This window comes from Numida meleagris, chromosome 16 (genome assembly GCF_002078875.1).
Source record: "Numida meleagris isolate 19003 breed g44 Domestic line chromosome 16, NumMel1.0, whole genome shotgun sequence".
Lineage (NCBI taxonomy): Eukaryota > Metazoa > Chordata > Aves > Galliformes > Numididae > Numida > Numida meleagris.
Genome location: NC_034424.1, coordinates 6,778,607 through 6,798,523, shown reverse-complemented (window position 1 = coordinate 6,798,523; position 19,917 = coordinate 6,778,607). Strand labels below are relative to the sequence as shown.

General features: G+C 53.3%; 1 protein-coding gene across 11 annotated transcripts in view; it reads right to left on the bottom strand.

Moving 5' to 3' along the window:
• The window catches only part of ADAMTSL2 (ADAMTS like 2), a 50,334-nt gene that overhangs the window by 1,914 nt on the left and 28,503 nt on the right, over positions 1 to 19,917 (bottom strand). For 2 of the 11 annotated variants that reach the window (XM_021413890.1, XM_021413889.1), the window contains exons 3-19: positions 17,827 to 17,938; positions 17,052 to 17,194; positions 16,394 to 16,469; positions 15,914 to 16,016; positions 14,268 to 14,413; positions 14,046 to 14,169; positions 13,434 to 13,514; positions 12,357 to 12,532; positions 11,502 to 11,841; positions 10,437 to 10,818; positions 6,398 to 6,501; positions 4,979 to 5,105; positions 3,321 to 3,534; positions 2,127 to 2,282; positions 1,370 to 1,540; positions 1,123 to 1,299; positions 2 to 206 (exon numbers count right to left, since the gene is read on the bottom strand). In XM_021413890.1, the coding sequence (XP_021269565.1) occupies positions 2 to 206; positions 1,123 to 1,299; positions 1,370 to 1,540; positions 2,127 to 2,282; positions 3,321 to 3,534; positions 4,979 to 5,105; positions 6,398 to 6,501; positions 10,437 to 10,818; positions 11,502 to 11,841; positions 12,357 to 12,532; positions 13,434 to 13,514; positions 14,046 to 14,169; positions 14,268 to 14,413; positions 15,914 to 16,016; positions 16,394 to 16,469; positions 17,052 to 17,194; positions 17,827 to 17,937 (2,836 nt within the window). In that variant the 5' untranslated portion in view covers position 17,938. Of the gene's footprint in view, position 1; positions 207 to 1,122; positions 1,300 to 1,369; positions 1,541 to 2,126; positions 2,283 to 3,320; positions 3,535 to 4,978; positions 5,106 to 6,397; positions 6,502 to 10,436; positions 10,819 to 11,501; positions 11,842 to 12,356; positions 12,533 to 13,433; positions 13,515 to 14,045; positions 14,170 to 14,267; positions 16,017 to 16,393; positions 16,470 to 17,051; positions 17,195 to 17,826; positions 17,939 to 18,510; positions 18,963 to 19,079; positions 19,465 to 19,917 lie in introns of those variants that run through there. The other 9 variants (XM_021413891.1, XM_021413888.1, XM_021413892.1 and 6 more) reach the window with 9 other exon arrangements.

Sequence of the window (19,917 nt, the reverse complement as noted above, 5' to 3'; positions counted from 1 at the left end):
GGGGGCTCGGTGGGGCAGGGCTGCAGGTCGCAGGTCTGCTTGCCCACCGGCTTCACCAGCGGGTCGCAGCCGCGGACAATGTCCTTCCCCTGGTAGCACTTGACATCCCGCATCCTCACACCGATGCCGCAGGTTTTGGTGCACTGGGGAACACAGAGTGGGGTGAGGTGAGGTGAGAACCCCCCAGTGCAGGAGGCTGTGCTGGGCTAAAAAAAAGAAACACCACTGCAGCAGTCGGGGCATGGGGGTGAGCACTGCCCCTCGCTGAGCGCTGTGTCCCCGCACCACACCGCTGGCCCCTCGCTCCCTTGCTGCTGCCAGCAGCACCAGACGTCTGCAGCAGCCTGACTGTGATCCATGGACACGGTCCCACCCCTGGGGCTGTACTCCTCCCTCCTCCCTGCAAAGGGCCACAGATGAGCTGTGCAGCTCGGACACTGCATAGTGCCCTACCCCTGTAGGGTGCAGGCTCTGGGTTTGGTGTCTGTGCAATGTGTCCAGGGGTGGGGGGTTTGCAGAGCTGCTCCTGGGCTGTGCTCGCTCCCTGCTGCCCTTTGGCCGCCTCTTCACGTGGGGATTACTGCAGGGTTTCTTGGGCTAATTATAGGCTGCCACGACAGTTTTCAAGACTAAACAAAATGAGCTCCAGGCGGACAGAAAGGACTGTGCTGGGGAGCTCTTACGGGGAGCTGAGATCAGCCCTTTGCAGCTCCACGCAGAACTGGGGACAGTTCTCCAAAACTCCACACCAGCCCAGCCTGCCCCTGCCATCACCCCCCAGCTCCCAGAGCCCCAGCCCCCTGCCCACCTGCAGGGCAGCTGTGCTGCAGACTCCACGTGCTGCTGTGGAAAGGTGGTGAAAAAGGAGAAAAAAAAAAAAAAAAGAAAAAAACCAAAACTAACCCCAAATAGCTCTTAATCCTGATCTGCGTGATGAAAGAAGTCCCATCTGCATTTTGTCAGAGGTGCTATAGTAAAACAAAGGGGCCCCGCTCTCTGCTCCCTTGCAAAGCTTCACCCAGCTCCGTGGGGCATTTTGCAGGCATGCAGCCCTTGGTACAAGGCCACAAAGATGCTCAAGGAAAGCATCTTCCCAGAGCCGCCCCCTGTACCCCCACCTACCTCCGACCAGGGGGTGGTGTACCACTTGAAGCACGGCCGCTCGAAGCACGTCGTCTCCTCCACAGGCTTCTTGGCCACGTCGCAGTCCGCGGGGTTGTGGGTCTTGATCTTGCCATTGACAATCTCCAGGCAGAGCACGATCCTCTTCTTCACACCCCGGCCGCACGTGGTGTTGCACTGCGGGGTTCCCCACCAATGAGCATCCTCCATTGCCACCGCCACGCGTCGCCCCGTCCCCAGTCCTTACCCGCTCCCAGTCCTGAGCCAACCAGTGTGATGGGCAGTTCTTGTCCCCGCAGGGGTGGATGGCCAGCGGCTTCGTCTCCAGGTTGCACTGCGACTCCGGCACCACGCGTCCATCGCTGGTTTTGCAGTACACGTGCCGGATCATCCTGCCCTGCCCGCAGCCTCCGCTGCACTGAAACCGCAGTGGGCACAGCAGGTGGTCAGTGCAGTCCCAGCCCCGTGGATGGGGACCGAGGTGCCTGCATCCTCCCCATCCCCACCTCACTGAAGGATGCTCGGGGTTGCAATAGGAAAGCAAATGCCCACTGCGCTTCCTCCTCTGGGGAAGCAATGCATCCCCATCCCGGCATAACTTGGCACAGGCAGAAAGTGCCACAAATAGGGAAACATGGGGCAGTTGGCAAAGGAGCTCAGTGGGCGGCTCTGAATGTCCCCCTGTGTTGCCTGGCACCTCGGGGGGGAGCAGTGGCCGCTCCAGCCGAGATGTGCGGAGCTTCACAGCGCCACTGCTGCCATGGAAACTGCTTATTTTTAGCCACAGGCTAAAAGCTGGGTAAAAATAGCTTGGGACAGAAAGGGTCTCTGTAGCAGAAGCATGCAGGAAGGGAAAACGGGGTAAAAAGGGGAAAAAGGGTCATTTTCTGGGCTCCGAGCATCAGTACTGCCAAGGCCCCATGCCCACCAAACCCCAGCACTGCCACGTGCCTAAAGCCACAGCACGACCCTAGGAGTGCCACCCACCCCTCCCCAGGGCTCACCGGTCCCCAGTCGGACACAGTCCACTGGCGGTCACAGGGCGGCCCGGTGCAGTTCTTCTCAGCCAGGGGCCGGGCGCTGGCGTCGCACAGCTTCTCCTCCTCCGAGCAGCGGATGTCCCGCGTCACCACGCTGTGCTCGCCGCACCGCGCAGAGCACTGTCGGGGACAGAGGGGACGCACCGGATGGGTACGGGGCGGTGGGAACTGGGAGATGCTTTTGAGGGGTTTGCCTTTCTAGCCTGGAACTCTCTACGAACGCACAGCTGAAACCACAGAGCTGAGGTTTGTATCCTGCGGATAAATTTGGCACCGCGCAGCCCGGTGACATTATTTAGAACCGGGGTTGAGTTACTGCAGTCCCCCGTGCGCACGTTTGCTCCACGCGTACTGTAAAGCAGGGAGAAGTGTCAACAGCACAGCACTCAGACGCACCGCGCTGATATGTTAATCCTCAGATCTCCGAAACGTGCTTTTTTTGGGGGCTTATTTCCCAAGCCAACTTGGCACCGGGCTTCAGATGCGATCCAAATTAGATTAGCTCTGCTGCTGGCTCAGAGCGAGCGGCTCCAGGGTTGTCTCAAGCAATCTGTCCCTGACACATGCTGGAGGAGTAGAGGGGTTTTGGTAAAATAAGCCGCTCTGGTTCTCTCCGCCAGTCAAAATATTGCAAGAGCACGCGTACAGGGAGCTTTGCTCTACCGGACTGGGAAAGTCAAAACATCCTGCAACAGCAGAAAGGAGCAGCCCTCCATCGGCAGCGTGATGGAAACTGCTCAGCCAACCTGAGGAGGGAAGGAGATTGGGAACGATGGCAAAAAAATGGCTTTGGAAGGCTCTGGGAGGAACAGGTTTCATTCATTCCGCATGGGTTTCATTCTCCTTGTGGTGCAGTGAAATGGGAGAGGAGGAAGAGGCGCTGATGGTAACGCCATTTCCATGCCCACTCCATTCCCATTTCCCTGTGCACCAAAGGGGCAATGCATGCCAGTCTCAGGGGCAACACCAGCACTATGCATGCTGGATTTAAAAAAAAAAAAAAAATGAGTGATAGCAGTGGCTGCCCCATCCTGGAAGAGACCCAGGGGTCCAGTATAAGGGAAAAAATATATATGTTATTAACTGATACACATTGGTCCAAAGGCAACCATCATGACCAGGGTCCTAAGAGGTCCCCTCCAAAGCCCCAGAGCTTACCTCCGACCACTCGGACATCTCCCACTGGGGCCCGCAGGCCGGGTTCTTGCAGACCTTGCGCTCGTCGGGCCGGGTGATGTCGGCCGACTCGCAGAGGTCGCTGTAGACAGAGCTGTCGAAGCCCGGCGAGATCATCTTCCAGCAGCGCACGATGCGGAACTGGTAGCCCTCGCCGCAGGTGCGGGAGCACTCGCTCCAGCTGCTGGTCTCCCACCTGCGGGAGAGGCAGAGGAAAGGATGCTGTCAGTGGGAAGCTGGAGGGGTGCAGGCACTCTTTGGGGTGCTACAATCAGCCCCCAGGAGGGGCTCAGCACAGCACGTTTGGAAGCAGGGACAGTTCAAAGGACTGCAGGACATCTGCGTCCTAATGGGTACAGGAACAGCACCTAAAGGAGGCAGGAGGACAGGGCTCACCCCACAGCTCTGCAGGGTGCTATAGCATCGCATTCACGCAGTGCAGTCAGACTCTGCAGCTGCGTGATGGGTTGGAAGAGGTGAGGTCTGCTCCTCCCCGTCCTCTGCTACTGCTCTCCTGGCCTCACAGAGGGAGGGCTTCTAAACCAAGGGAAAAGGCTTCCATACTCAAGACTGCAATAGCACGGCAACATTATTTTTTACAGCAGAATCCAAGAAAAAAAATAAAATCTAAAAACTCAAACGGAACAGAGGTCACAACCCCAACACAAGGCTGCCCCATGGACGCCTGGACCATGTCCCCTACACACATCTTGTGCTGGGCTGCACAACACGTGGCCATGGGAGGATGTCATGTTTGGGAGTGCCACCTAAGTTCAGAAAGGAGAGGAAACTGAAGCCTTTCCCACCCAGATCAGTTGTGCAAATGACAAGTTCTTTTGGCATTAGCTGCTGGAAAAGCATTGCCAGCCCAAGCAGCATCTTATCTCCTAGATAGCACCAGGTGTGCCAGGCTGCCCTGCAGAGCTCCCCGGGCCTCCTTCCTTCCCCCCACACTGCTGCATTCCCCGGACAGTCACAGTGCAGCTCCTCTCTGTGCTCAGGCTCATGGAATGGGACTGGCCCTACTACTAATCTCCGTGAACACCTAAGTCAATGCAAACAGAGAGTGAAGTCCCCACGGTGCGTCCAGCACAGGGAAGCAGCAGCACCATCCACCTCCCCTCACTCTTCTTGCCTGCATTGCCACTTGATCTGGTTTTCAGCCTTAACGTGCAGAGTTCAGTGAGATCTTACACCCCAAAAGGTATATATGTCCCCCTTTCTCTTGCCAGCATGGCCAGCCACACTCTGTCATTAATCAAGCTGGAAACCAAGCACTCTGCACTTCTGCAGGGCTACACCCAGCCCCTGGTACCACCCCAGTCTTGCTTTGCACTGTGGATGAAATCACTGCAGAGCATGCACTGGGCTGTTCTACTTCTCTCTTTGCACTGCTCATCACAGCCCTCTCCTTCAATAGACACCAACCACAGCTGCTCCCTACAACAAGTGCATCTCTGCTGCACCAGGGCATGCACGAGTCACATATTTCTGCTCAAGACCGCAACAAAAATCATGCATTTTTGGGTGAAAAGCTGCATCAGAAGGGATTCCAGCACATGCTCCCATCTCTTTTGCCCTGACCACAAGCAAACCTTGGTTTCTCAATGCCAAAGCAGGCAGAGGGATGGGTCCCATACCTTGGCTGGCACTCTCTCCCAGCACAGAACTCATGGACGGGCTCGGGGCGGGTCATGGCATCACAGTACGTATCGTCCACTTCGATCCCATCATAGCGGACGCACATAGCATACGTGGACATCACTCCTAGTTTCAAAGAGAATACACACACACAACAGAGGATGCTTGGTGACTTTGACATCCAAGTTTCTTTTTAAGTTATGTTTTTAGCTGCGTTTTCCAAAGCTTCCTCCTGCAGGAAAGCAGCAAGCCAGACTCTCCGTCCGTGGGGAAGATGCTGCCCAGCAGGAAGGGCCACGGCGGCCACCAGAGCCAACGCAGGCAAGGGCTGAGGCTGAAAGCGGGTACAGCCGTCACACTCAGCACCAGTGACAACACACAACCACTGTGTTCACATAGAAAATGCTCAGGGTCTGCTGAGCTGCTCCCTACTTCCAGGCCAGTGGGTGAAGGTGACGTGGAAACAGCCCCCAACTCACCCCAACCATTTCTATGTCACCCCCAGTGCTGGCACAAAGAGCCTGGCTGCAGTCTGGCTTGGGGGACAGAACACTACCTAGCTTTTCTGGGGCTTCTGGGGACCAGCAGGCTGCTCTGGCTGCAGGTAACAGCAGATGCAGCTCTCAGGAACGTACGGTTTGCATGAAACTGAACAAAACATCTACAACTCTTGACATTGCATGGTTTCTCTGCAATATGTCATTAGGAGAAGGTAACGAGAAAGGCAAATTTTAAGTAAATCCTCCCCCTGCCAGCAGCAAATTGGGCGTCCCTGGGACTGCAGTCTTCCCTTTCCCCCTTCTAATGCCAGAAGCCGCAGAGGATCAGGATTATTCTGGAGACCACACTGGTGAATGGTGCAGCACTGCGGTACAGGGGACAGTGCTGGGTCCCTCCCCTAACCTGGGGGCCAAGGAGGAGGGAAAGCAGCGTCCTGGGGACAAAAAGGGGGAATTTAAGAAAAAGGAGCAGAGGGCAGGTTGGGGCAGGTATGTCGCTGCTCCAGGCTCAGAGCATCACAGCTGAGATCAGGCACATGGGCAGCAGGAGTGGGAAACCAAATCAAAAAGCCAAATGCTGCTTTGTTTCCTGCCAGAGCGGAACAATCTTTCCAATTCCGCTCTGTCAGAAAGAAGCTGAGCTTTTCAAAACCCTCTGAAGGTTCAAAAGGGGAAGGGAAATAAAAAGGAAAAGCAAAAAGGCAGGCAGGAGCCTGGCAGCACAGATTTCAATCCCGTCTCTGTTGCAGCTGCTCAGGTTGAAGGAGCTGAAACCCAGCACGAGCACCAGGACCCTGCAGGGCTGGTGAATGCTACGTGGGGCTGAAAGATGCAGAAACCCCCTGTGCATCACCAGGTCCTTCCCATCCCTACCAGACGTAGCGCGACTCACACGGCTGGGGCTGTTCTCGTAACTACCTGTGGTGCATGTAGAGCTGCAGGGTTCATGGGAGGAAAGCTTCCACCTGTACATGTCAGCAGCACTCACACCTTGGCCCTTTCTTAACAACTTCAATCTGTTTCTAGCAACAAGCACAGAAAAAAAAAAAAAAAAACAACAATAAAATAAAATAGCGTTTACAAGGAGAGCCGTGATATGCCACGTCAGAGAGACACATCTGCGAGCAGGTTGGGTTTGGGAGGGGATTGGCTTTGTTTGTCGGTTGGGTTTGGTTGCTCTGATTTTTGGGGTTTGTTGGTTTGAATTGTTTCATATTCGTTTCACAACATACCTGTCCTGAGCCCCAAGTAGAATCCCCAGCCCGGTTAGAGGCAGAGCTTCCACTGTCTAGAAATAGAGAGAATGGGATAAAAATACCCACAAGTAGAAACAGTTCAGAATTTCACAAAAGTTTGCATTTTCTGCTCAAATACACCTGGCCCTCGGCGTACAGCGGCTAAAGGTGCAGCATCTCCTCCCGGCGCTGCTGGGCTTGGGCTGCTCCCAGCTCCTGCCTCGGGGGTCTCAGCAGCCTGACGCTTTGCTTTGGGACACGAAGGCATGCCGCTTGCCTACCTGCTGCCTCGGCCACTCTCGCTGGATTGTTTTGGTTTGGATGCGTGATTTGCATCGCTCACGTTCACGCTACGGTCAAACGCGTAACGCCATTGGGGAAAGGGAGAACAGATTCAGCCTGGTGTGTGGAAAAAGCATCGTCAAACCAAGAACAACGGCTTCTCCCGGTTCAGTGCATCGTACATCCCGGAATGTGGTAACACGTCAGGGATACGGCACCTTCCCAACAGAAGGCTTCGGTCCTCAGACCTTTGTCCAGACCCTGGAGGTGCCTACGCTGATTGGAACAGGGGACAAGGCTGTATGCTGACATCCAGCTGTCTCTGGCCTGGCAAGATACGCAGCTTTAGGATTTCTAGGCAGCAGAAGCTCTGGGATTGCCTTATTTAGTTGTTCGTGAGTTCACGTCCAGCCTATCCAATCCACCCTGACACTGAGATTCCAAACGTTTCCTTCCAGACCCACCCTCCTTCCAGCGATCCTCCGGGAGGATTACACACAGTTCTCCTTTCCCCTGGTGATTTTGCCTCTCGTTTTGGCAAAACAGTCATTTCCTGCATTCAGAAGGGAACTGAAACCAAATGTGGCTATTTTTGCCCCCACCCCCAGAAATAACCACCTCGACTTGCTATACGCAGTGCTCCACCTTGCCAAGCAGCTCTGCCACCACCAGCCCTGGTGCTGCCCCCAGGACAGAGTTCAGGAAGAGCCATGGGAACAGACATCTGGGTTTTACATTGCAGTTTGCCTGGAAAAGGGGCTGGGACCTCACTCCTCTGCTCTAAGGCACTGACGCCAGCACCACATTGCCCTGGGATGGAGGCATCCTTGCCCAGCTTCACAAGGGGAAAATAAAATAAGCACCCGAGGGCAGAAAACCCATCAGCACTGCCCCTTTAAGGTGATCCTAAAGGGCTTCTATGTGTAATGAGGTCACAGGGTGTAAGTTCTTTCTGGGTAAGCCAGACATTTGGTCACAGGACAGTGCTCAGCCCTCATCACTTCCAGCAAAGACAAAACATGTTTTTGCTCTCTAAATGCCAACAGCAGCACATGGTCCTACAAACAGCGCAGGTGGGTTTTTCCTCCCTATTTATTACAAGCATTATGACAACATTTTCTTCCCTGCCTGCACTGTGCTTCTGCTTTTCATGCAGCAGCAGCACCAGGCCGTTAGTGCCAGGTGCAGGTCAGCCCTTGTTGCTGCTTTCTAGTGAAACTCTTTTTATGGGGCAGTGGAAACAAACGCCCCTTTTGGCAGCAGCCGGTGCTCTGGCTGCCTGCCCTCTCCAAACCAGCCCTGTAGCAGGAGGAGAAATCCTAACAAGCACAGCTGAAGATGAGATGGCTCCTGGAAGATGACTCCTGGAGCAGGACAAGCCCCTGCTCCTGCTGCAGGAACAGCTCTGGCCCCTGTGCTGCTTCCTGCACACTTCACACACCAGCACCCTGCCCATGGTTGGTGGGATGGGGGGCAAGACCCCACACTCTGCTTTCATGTTGTTTTTCCATACACCATCTCTACAGGGCAGCACAAGTTGCTCAGGGAACTTCCTGAATGGCTGGAGGGTGAAGACCTGTGAAATAGAGCACTTCTTTTTTTTTTTTTGGATGATGCTCCCAAATTCAGAAAACTAACAGCTTTTTCAGCTGTTATTGTTTAGATCTGAAAAATCCATTTCATTCCAGAGAGTGGTGGGAAGAGGTAACATGCACAGTAGAGCCAAGGGAGGAATGGGAAGAAAAGTGCAATGCTTGGTACTTCCCCTGAATGGGCTTAAATCCCTGAGCTGTGCCTCTGTGCCTTTGATAGAGCTGGTAGAGGGTAATGGGAAGAGTTGCTGGTTCACTTTGTTTAGCACAGGTGACTGCACTCAAGGCACTGACAGTCTTTTGGGTACTATCTTGCAATAGTAACATTGCTCTGAGTTTCAAAGCATGTGCAGTTCCTCCTGGGAGGGCAGGAAAGCATCAGCCCCATTTAACAGCTCCTGGAACAGAGGCATAGGTTACAGGATGCTGCCCAAGGCCACCCAGGGAGGATGCTGGGAGCAGGGCAGGTTCCTGCTGGCCCCAGGGAGCAGCACTGCAGGGAGCTGAGGCGCTGCCCTCGCTTGTCAGAGTGCTAACAAAGTGCTTGCTTTGGCAGCAGAGGCAGGGTTTCCAAGCCAAGCCACAAGAAGAGATGATAGACAAGCCCGTGGCAATGTGTAAGTGTTCTTATCATTAAGAAGTCTGTTGATATGTTTGGCTGCATGGACATTTTCTTTAGCATAAGCTAACATAAGGTCTAGATAAATACAGCTAACTATAACCAGAGAGCATTTGCGCAGTGCTTTTCGTCTCCTGAAGTTCAGCATCCCAACCCATGTTTTAGCAGTGGAAATTGGGCAAGAGAGCTGAAGTAGCACAGAAAGGAGCTGTGCACCCAACCAAGCCAGGAGGGACCCAAACCTATGGCTGTGCCTCTGAGACCTGGATGGCTCCCAGGGCCCTAAGCCCAAACTCTTAGGGAATGCTCTCATCTGTGGCTGCATGCAAGGATTGCTAGTTGCTGCTCTGCCTGGTGCTGGGAACGTGCTGCTGAAAGCCCTGGGGCACCTCAAGAGGTGCCCTCATGTCCGTGTTGAGGAAGCATTGTCCTGAGACTTCCACACAGCCTTGTCCAAGTGAATTGTGCTGCTAGAGACAGATTACATTTCCTTTTTAAGCTTCCCCATCTCACTTTTGTAACACTACCACTCAAAGCCAGCCATCAAAGGGATCCTGAAGTGCCAGTCCTATTATCAACTACTTTAAGCTCCCAGCTGAGCACTTTTGATGTTCTTATCAGAGCAGTGATTAATTGCACTGTTTCTTCATCCATCAAGGCAACAAACCCAGGCTATTTCTGTAGGCCCTGTACAAAAGCTCTTGCTCTGCTGTGCCTCTCCAGCAGCAGTTAAGCAGCAGGACCAGCCCAGGGGAGGAGGACCACAGATGGCAGTCAATGGGATGCACAGAAAGGGCCCAGGACCAGCTTCTGCTGCATCAGAACTAGGAGGAAGGTGCCCAGGGAAATCAGAGTGGAACATCAAGGAGTGATGAATTAGGGCTTTTTTGAGTTTTTTTTTTTTTTTCCTTATAAGCTCTGACGATGTGCTGTGACAGGCAGAGAGCAATAGGCAAGCTGACAGCCATCAGCATGGCCTCACCAACAGCCCCACTGAGGAGGGCAAGTCTTCCTCTTGCTCAGAGGCTCTCCCAACTTTCTGCTCAAACCATTGGCCCTTCCTTCCAAGTCAAGCCCTGGTGGGAAGCTTTTGCGACATCCTACTCCCACTTACCTTCTGGCTTCCAAAACACTTATAAATCATGCAATGGGGTCTGCATTGAGTACAATGCTATTATGAATTGAGAAAATCAATAAATAGGATTGACTAAGAAAATAATGTCTCCTACCTTGCTTTGTGGGTTCTGTTCCCTTGAGAGCTGGTCATGGTGACAGTGGCATTTGAAAATGGTGTCTCTGCAGATGAATTGATGGCTTTGCCATTGCTCAGCTCCATGTAGGTGCCATTGACGGTGTAGGTCACAATGCCATCAGTGTCCTCGTAATCAACGTAGAGGCTGTCAATGTGGGACCCCACGGAGTTGACTGGGTCTCCCTGGGCAAAGATGCTGTTCATGGTCATGTTGAGCACCAACTCCTTTGAGTCAGAGGCCTTGTCCAGCAGCTTGTCCGTGATGGCATTCTCCGAAAGGAATTCCCTGGAGGTGAACCTGGGGTCAAAGTCTCTGTCGTCATGGTCTGTCTGGTAAGTAGACCTGGTTACGTTTGAATCTAGATTGGAGCCAACAGGGGAAACAACAGTGACAACCACAAAATTCATTTGGGCTGGGAGGCAAAAGCAGCCCCAAGCAGCAGGGATTCACCAGAGCCTGAGCAGCCATGTCAGGGGCAAGTGGAAGAAGTAGGGGTCTTGGGGGAGGACCCCTTGGAGTTGTGCCTGCTTGGAAAGAGCCCACAGCTCCCTTTGGGCCTCACTTTGCAGTTGTGTGGCCCAAGAAGGAGAGCCCAGCACACAACAGCAGAGTCCCAAGCAATAGCAGAAGTAAGAATGGTGCCCAATGGTCCCAAGCCCACAAGCCATGCAGGGAAGGCCCCCAGGGCAGCTTGGTGGTGGAATACCTGAGGGGCCTAGGGTGGAGAGGAGCTTGTTGGGGCTGTGGACAAGTGGAAAGTGAGAAAGAAGGCTGTGATGGGGGAGATTGACACACCTAGAGCTCCCTCCCTTGAGCATTAGGCAAAGCACCATGGGGCATCAGTGGTGAGAGCTTACCCATGGCATCCCCCACCCACTAGAAACCAGAACCTGAAGGGCAAAGAGGTTTTATGAGCAGAGGTGTTTTAAAGAACTTTCCAAGGTTTCCAAACAAACCAGCAGGATCACTAGAGTTAGAAACAGAGCGTTTCTCCACAAGAGCTCTGAGAGCAGAACAGTGAGGCCCAAGTCTCCTCCTTACCTTTGGGTTGTTTGCCCTTCAGTTTTGGCTCACAGTCAATTGTTTCTGCTCTTTCATAGACCTCATTGGTTTCCTGACCTTTGCTCAAGTTTAAATCTTCCTCCGTGTCCTGTCTTCCAAACACCTGGTTCTCCAAGTCGATCCTTTCCCTGGAGATTTTCCCAAAATAGGTTGCGTTGTGTTGGATAAAGCCCAATGGCACGTCTCCATCAAACTCTCTGCTTTCTTCGCTATCTGACTCAGAAAAGGTGTAGTAGATGGGCTGGAGATTTGAGTGTGGCTTCCTCAAGAGAGTGTATTCAAATGTGATGGATGGATTTTTGCCATTTTGATTCCAGACCTAGCAAACATGACATTATTAACGGATGCAGTGAATATATGGCATGCAAAGTTTGTGATTCATCTTGGATTTGACAGCTGGTGAGTATCTACCTCACTGTTTCCAATCTGCTTTCCATCACCCTGCCAGCTTCATACAACTGAAGCCCAAAGTTTTCCAAGGGTTAGTATGCAACACGCAAATTCACAAGCAGCTCCTCCCCAGCAGCTGAGCAACCACTGAGGCTTGGGAGAGCTGTCTTGGAGGTTAGTGTCCATCAGGTGCACAAACCCCCCTTTTTGAGGCATTACAGAGAATGAGGGGCAGGTGCCCAGGTAACCACCCCTTCCCTTTCAGGGAAGCCCACGGACACAGGGAAGATGACAGGAGGGGAGCTCTGTCTAGCTGCCCAGAAGCCAATTAAATGACTTCTCTCCACATGCCTGGTTTTAGGTGGTGTGCCCCTTCCTCCACCCGACACAGCTTCTCCCTTCCCCACCACCCCAGTCTCATAGCCATGAAAAACCAAAGCACACCATTATGTTCAATCCTTGGTTTGTGGGTCCTTGTGCGACAATGTACTCTATGCCAGTCTCATAGACGTCCATGGGCCGGCGGTACTTGAACACCGTGCCTGCAATGTTGAAGTTCTTTGGGCTGTCAACTTTGTAATTCCCATTGAAGAAATAGTACCCAGCTTCATCAGCCACAGCTTGAGACAAGAGAAAGAAAAAAGAAGAAATCAGTTCCACCGAAGGCGAGATGTAAGATTGCTATTTGTTTGCTCAGACTATAGAGTTATTGGAGTGTCAGAGTAATGAGATGTGTTTTCTCCCATGCTGTAATGCATTTGTCAGATGTTGTGTTCCCAACATGCATCATGCAGGTACATGCCTAGAACCCTGGGCTACACTTTCGTCTACACTGCATGCTCCCAGGCACATCAGCCCACAGCACCAGCACAGCATAAACACAAAACAAGAACAGCTCTGCAAGCAGACTGCCAGAGGCTACAGCCAGAGCTGCCTCTCCAGGAGCCCTGAGCTGACCACATCTCACCCAGCTCTGGCCCAAGGCTCACCCAGAGCTACCCAGGAGCTGTCCTTAATAAAGCCTTTTTGCTCAAACCTTCCTGTGCATGGCCACAAGCCTCTGAGGCAGCACCAGAGCATGACAGCAAACATGTGCTTCCATTGGGCAAGCCCAGGCTCTCGTACAACCCCATAGAGCAGCTCTGCCCTCTCCATCTCTGAGATCAGCCTGTGAGCCATCCCCATGGTGCTGCTGTCAGGTGGCCACTGCACATTCCCCAAGCTGGGAGAGATCAAGGGCATCACAAGAGAGCTGAGGTCACTTGACTGTCACCTGGCACCAGCCTATCCAAACTGCACTGCAGCAGCAACAATAACGACCAACAGTTCTGCATTAAAGCAATCAGAACTCAGAAATACACAGTCCAGGTGCTCAGGCTGAAGCGAGGAGAAATGCACGGCTGTGATTTACACCAACAGATTTGGCAAATGTCTGCAATAAAGCTACGCTCATGCTCACACTGAAAAAAATATTAGCTAGCACACATGCATTCTAGGGAAGTACCAAGAGGTTATACACACCCAGAACATCTGCAGATTTTTTCCGTTCCACTATCTGGATATCCCTTGCTCCAGCAGGAATGTGCGTTACCAGGGAATAGCCTACGGGAAACTACAGATTAATGAAAGGAGAACTTTGTAACGAGTTATCTGAACACAACGCTCAGCAAACAACATCGCAATTCACCAGCAAATGGAACAAATCCTGCTAGCAGCACTGCAGCTCGCTCTGTCTCCAGCTGACCCCCAGAGAGCACTGGTCACACCCGAGTTAGGTCACTGTATTTGGGACCAGTAGGTTCTGTTGCTTTACACTAATTTAGGAAATCCTGGTCTTTCAAAACATCCTCGCTTCCTGTTATTTCAGTGCATTTATTGGTAGTTTTACTGGGCCGTGGGCAATCAAACTAAACTCTTGCATAACAGTTCAGAGAGCTCAGATTCCTGAGAAGGGTCATGGAAAGGGACTGCTTTTGCAGAAGGGTTTCCCTGCCCAAATCTGCAAGTGCATCCACACTCAGGACACGTGGGAAGAGGTGATGGAGGCCACCCCATGGGAGCTTGAAGCAGTTTACTAAAGAAACAAATGCAGTTAAAACCACAAATAAAGCAAAGGGACCCACTGAGCCTTACCCAGGTGAGCGTTTCCTTTCCGGTAACTCCCCGTCACATGAGTGCAGCTGCTCCCATCTCCTTGGCAAACTCCGCATTTATCCAAGGTGTGGGTGGAAAAGAGAATGCCATCGCAGCCAATTGGCTAGAAAAGGCACAGAGTACTGCGGGTCAGGCAAATATTGCACCCCTTGTACCTCTCTGAATGCTACTAACAATATTTTTGCTATAATGTTTAACAACCTCACATTTTCCAGACACGCAAACCCCTCGGAAATCAGTGTATTTGCAGGATGTTCCATCCCGAGCCTGAACCATTAATTGTCTCTGACCATCCACAGTGGTGCAATGGAGGTCACAGGGCTTGCTAGAAATGTGAACATAGTCATCTAAGGGGAAAGGATATAGAGATACATTCAAAACAGCAGAAACACAATAACTTTCATCCTACCAATGTCAATGAATCTCTGCCAAGCTAAACAACAGCAGCAGCAACACAATTGCACAGCAGCCAGCGCTGCAGGAGCCACAATCTCTTGTGCTTGCAGGTTGGACAGGAGATTGTGCTCCTGGCAGCCTGCTGCTGCAAGCCTTTGCACAGCCCCAGTGCTGGAACGAGACGCACCTGCTGCTAGCAAAGGTACCACCAGCATCACAGCCACTGTGCTGTGCAAGGGCTTGCAGCCACAATATATTACACATATGCACGTTCACATATCTACATTTAATACATACATTAAATCAGCACAAGCATCTGTTGTTACAAATAGACATACAAGACTATTCAAAAACCACGTCAGCTTCGAACGCAAGATCTTTCCCATCGACATTCTCCCAAGCTGGGCTCAGTTTGCCCCTTGCTTTCTGCAGATGCTTTACAATACCCACAGGAAGCAAGTGACAAATCCATGCTTGCAGCAGAGCCCCGTGCCAAGCGTTGCACTCCGCAAGGAGGGAGCAGCGATATACCCACTGGCCCAAGACAGCATCAATGGCAAAACATTATCCTGCCAATCCCCCAGGAGACACGTGAGCGCCTGCTAAAAAACAAAACAATTCACTGTCACTATTCTGGTGAATCATCATCCTGAAGAGCGAGTACGTTTATACAGATTGTCACCTTGCCATAGGAGCGGGACAAGGCTGAGCAGTGCTAACCATGTCCCAGCACACAGCCCTGCCAAGGGGCTGCGGACAGGGGCTGGCATCACTCGCAGGGAGGCAACAAGGAACGTCATGAAGCATTACTGTAGTTGGGTATTTACAGAGACACCTGAGTAAGAAAAATCTGCTAGATCCCCTCTATTTTCAGACACCTAAGTTCCCAGGGGAATCCCACTATCCCCAGGAAGCGGCTGGGATTTTCTGGAAGCTCGGTTTCAGTGGGAGTTAGGTGCCTAAAAATACACTTGAAGCATCTATACCCCAGTCTGACTCCTCAGTTGTTCCTGCAGTTTTGTGTCGCTCACCCCAGACGAGCAAACTTAGCGACATTTGGCAGAGCCCACACATTGTGTGCGAGTGAGTAAATGTCACAGGAACACACTGCAGCCAGCAGCAGCCCCAGCTCAGCGGGCACTGGGTGAGGTGGATGCTCCCTGCCAGCACAGGGCATCACCCCACGTCCTCATCCTCCAGCCTGCCTTCCTTGGGAGCAGTGACCAAAACAGGCTGAAGGATACGGTCACCAATAGATTTGGTTATTTTGTTTTTAGGTAACCCCACAGCTGGAAAACCCTCCTTTGAAGCTGGGAGGCAGCTGATTGTGACTCCGAAAAAAAAAATCACTTTAAAACAGCAGAGGAGGAGCCTTCCTGCAGCCTATAGCATCATAACTATCAAAATACTTTGGCTAAGCATTATGAAACACACAAAGAATGTCTTGTTACCAGGGTATAAAGGTTTCCATTGATACGTTCTTCCATTATACACATGGGAGTTAAAGGATGAACACTGCTCCTCTCGAAAGCTCCTTCCGTTCGCGGGGCACTCCTAGGATGGGATACATTAACATCCTGATGAAAATCAAGCGTGGGAGAGGCTCCTGGCACATCACACCCAGCTGTGAGGAGCGCTTCCATCACCTGCCCCAGCCAGAGCCACATCTCCCTCTTCCCACTGCAGGGACAGGCAGGGAAACCCCCTGGGGAGATGGCACAAGAAGGACCCCACCGGGTTTTATGGCCCCCAGCATGGCAGGGATGGCAGCCAGAGAAGGGAACTCCGGCTGCTAGAGGGGCAATAGGGCAGCTGCTGCAGGGTGAGCAGCAGCTCCACGCCAAGGGACACAGGAATGCCATCGTGTGAAGCAAGCACAACTTCCCGATTTTTCCACCAAACGTCACCAGTGAGAAAAAGGATATCCTTACTTGTACTTTGCAGAGCTGGTATCTTTTGGATGTTCCAGTGCAAGTTTTATTAGCCAGCCCGCTCACTGACTTTCGTCTGAATAAAGAAATAATGGTTAGACAGGGGTTGGAAACACTTCTCAGCTTTTTCTTTTTTTAAAAAAAGAAGGAATCATTGTTCCCTGCTTCTTCAAGACCTGTGCCCACATAGCAGAGCCACATCTAAGGGGGAAACCTTGGGGCCAGCACAGAGCGCATCAGCTCCCAGATAACAGTGACAGAGCAAGAGGTGATGGTCTCATGTGGTGCCAGGGGAGGTTCAGGCTGGATATTAGGACACATTTATTCTCAGAAAGAGAAGTATACACTGGAACAGGCTGCCCAGAGGGTGGTGGAATCACCATCCCTGCAGGTGCTCCAGAACTGCAGAGATGTGGCACTGAGGGACACGGCCAGCGGGCATGGTGAGGGTGGGTTGACGTTGGGGATCTTAGAGGTCTTTTCCAGCCTTGATTCTCCTCCCAGTGGGGAGGATGCAGCCCCTCACAACACCATGCTCCAGGCACACCCACCTTCTGCTCACATGGGGTTCCTCCCTACATGTGCTCACCTGCTGAGCGATGACCTGGACCAGACCCACATCCAGTGGGCACACACTGGGGTCCTCCCACCCGCGTACCTCTGCCGCAGGCAGTGCCTCTCCTGAGACTTGACTCCTCCGCCGCAGCTCCTCGTGCACGCTGTCCACTTGGTCCACTCTCCCCACCAGTACGCAGTGACATCTGCACCCTCCTCCAGGCTGTTGGAGGTCTGAGGCAGGTCCTGCAGGCACCCGGGGGTTTGGGAGAGAAGCAGCATTCAGCACTCTCATTGCAGAGCCCACCCAGCCCTGCTCAGCCCGCACCGTGCCATCCCAGGGCATTTTCTTCCCATCTGAGGTCAAGTCTGGGATTCCCATTCTTGCAAGAAATTCTGCTTTCTCAATTGTGTTTTCATTACAAATTGGAATGAAACTGCAATATTTGGGATTCCTCAGGAAAGGAAACGTTCATTGTTTAGCCCAGTTGGCAAAAGCAAGCTCCCACACAACCCTCAAGTTCTGGCTCTAGCTCCACCATGAACCCAGAGAGCTGAGAAGCTGGTGGCAACCAAAAGCTGAAGTGAAGCCCTGCAGAGCCACCCCGCAGTGGCACAGCATGCCCACAGCAGGCTGCACGAGTCCAGGTGCTCCCATTACAAAGGCCACCAGGTTTGTCACTTCAGGAGGGTCACACCCAACCCCCCTCCCCCCCCAGCCACTGGTGTGACCCACACACTGGGGACAACGGAGCTGCTCCAGCAGCAGCACCACCACCACTGATGCGTGCCACAGAGGTTCCCATCCCTTCCCCATCCCCAGGACATTCACAGCAGCATTCTAAAGCCTAGAGTCCCCCCAGTAAGGTGACACTTACCTGAGCTATCACAAAGGCCACGTTGCCCACAACGAGAAGGGCCAGGGCACCCCTCAGCCGGGACCGTGCACTGACGGAGACACCACTCCACCTCCACCCGAGCATCTTCATCCTACGGAGCAACCACGCTGTGCTGAGCAAGACCCCATGCAGCCCTATGGGGACCCCCACCACCAGTGACTGCAAGGGCTTGATCCAGAGGTGGTACCTAATTAAAGGAAACATCAACATGGCACAGGTTCCCATCCCATCTCAGCTGCTATCTGCCAACCCACACCTCTGCACTGGTTCCCAGTGGCTGCACTGGATGTCACCGGCGTGCCTGGGTTTTAGAACACTAGTGCATTTCAACCTCACCAAATATTCAATCTAATTAACAGTCATTATTTTTCCTTTTCATTTATTCTACTCTAATTCCCACCAATTTCTTGAAGAAGCCTGCTCTTACAGAGAAGAAACCACACGCAACTGGAGTGCAGAAATACAGCATCCCAAGTGTCAGCCTTCCATCCCTTTCTCCACTTGCCTCACAAAGGAGAATAACCCAGCATAGCATTTTCTTAATTAAAACCCAGCTCAAAGCCACAACGCATTTCACTGCAAGAGCCAGAAGCAGGCAGGTTTCAGGAAGTCATGCTTCCAGGCAATCAAAGCAGCTCATGTCTGTAAGAAAAAGCAGCATACGTTTCTCTCTACACTGACTCCCCTTGAAGGGCAACCAGACGATATCTCCGGGAAACGGGGAGGTGGGAGAGGGGCTGCAGAGCAGCAGCATAAAGAGTCCTCCCCGCTCCTTCTGCTTCCTGCAATGGCTCTGGTGCAGCTGTGGAAGCGCAGACGTGCTGGCAGTGCCTGCACAGCTGTGGTATCTGCTTCGCAGAGATCCCCATCGGGGCTCCCGGCCCCCAGCTCAGCTCCGCTCTCGCCCCACGCGGAGGCTCAGTGCACAGACGCGTTCCAAATCGCGGATCCATTGATTAATTGAAGCGCGGAGCTCTTGGCCGGGGATCCCGGGGACAGGTGGCTGAGCTTTGCCTTACACTTGGTTTTCATTAAGACTTCCAGACACTTCTGATTCCAAGCCAATAAAAGAGCTTGCTCAGAGTTTATCCCAGATCCAGCGAAAGAGCTTCATGCTTAAATAAAAGAAGGGGGAAATAAAGGAAAGGAAAGGTGAGGGGGGGATGGGGGGTGGGGAAAAGAAGCCACCAAGCAAGCACTTCGGAGCCGGGAGAGGAGGCAAACATACAGACCTGCATACAGACCCTGGGGGGGACACGGTCGGACGAGCGCTGCCCGCACGGGGACAGCGGGGACCCCTCGGGCCGGGCCGGGCGATGCAGCGGAGCCGGAGCCGGTGCCGGTACCGGTACCGAGCGGCGCGGAGCAGCGGAGCAGCGGCAGCCGCTCCCTCCGACTTCAAAGCGCTGCCGGGCGCCGGGCTCGCAGCGAGGAGGAGCCGCAGTGGCTCCCCCCAGCCCTCGCCTACCGCTCTTATAGCGAGGGGGGAAGCGGGGCGGGGGGGAGCGGGCGGAATTCACACCTCTCGGCCCGGGATGCCCCCACCCCGGTTAACCCCTCGCCTCCCCCGGCGCCGGCCCGCGGCCGCCAGCCGGTTTCCTGCGGGGAGGCCGGGGGGGCAGCGGCGGGGGGAGGCGGCACGCATGCGTTCCCTCCTCGGTTCTTTTCAACCCCCCCCCCTCCCCGCCCCGGGCAGGGCTGTGGATGGGCTTCCCGGCTGGAACGGGGCTTCCCGCTGCAAAAAGAAAAGAAAATTCCCGTAAGCTGTGTTTTCGGTGTTTTTGGTGTCGTTTGTTGGAAATCAGCGTTGGTCGCTCTGCTTCTGCCGCACAAGAGAAAGGCAATGGGAATAAGGTTTGCTCGATGCAGTGCGGGGACCACGGTCGTCGTCCCCTCCCCCTCTCCCCCCTGGCTCGGCGACAGCCGTGCACGTGTCGCATCTGCTCGGCGTGTGGCAGAGAGAAGCCAGAGGAGCACAGCAGCACGTGGGTACGTGATGTATGGAACCCGGGTATGGCACACGATCTGTGTTCCCTGGGCTTTGTGTGGCCAGTGACACTGCTCACGGGG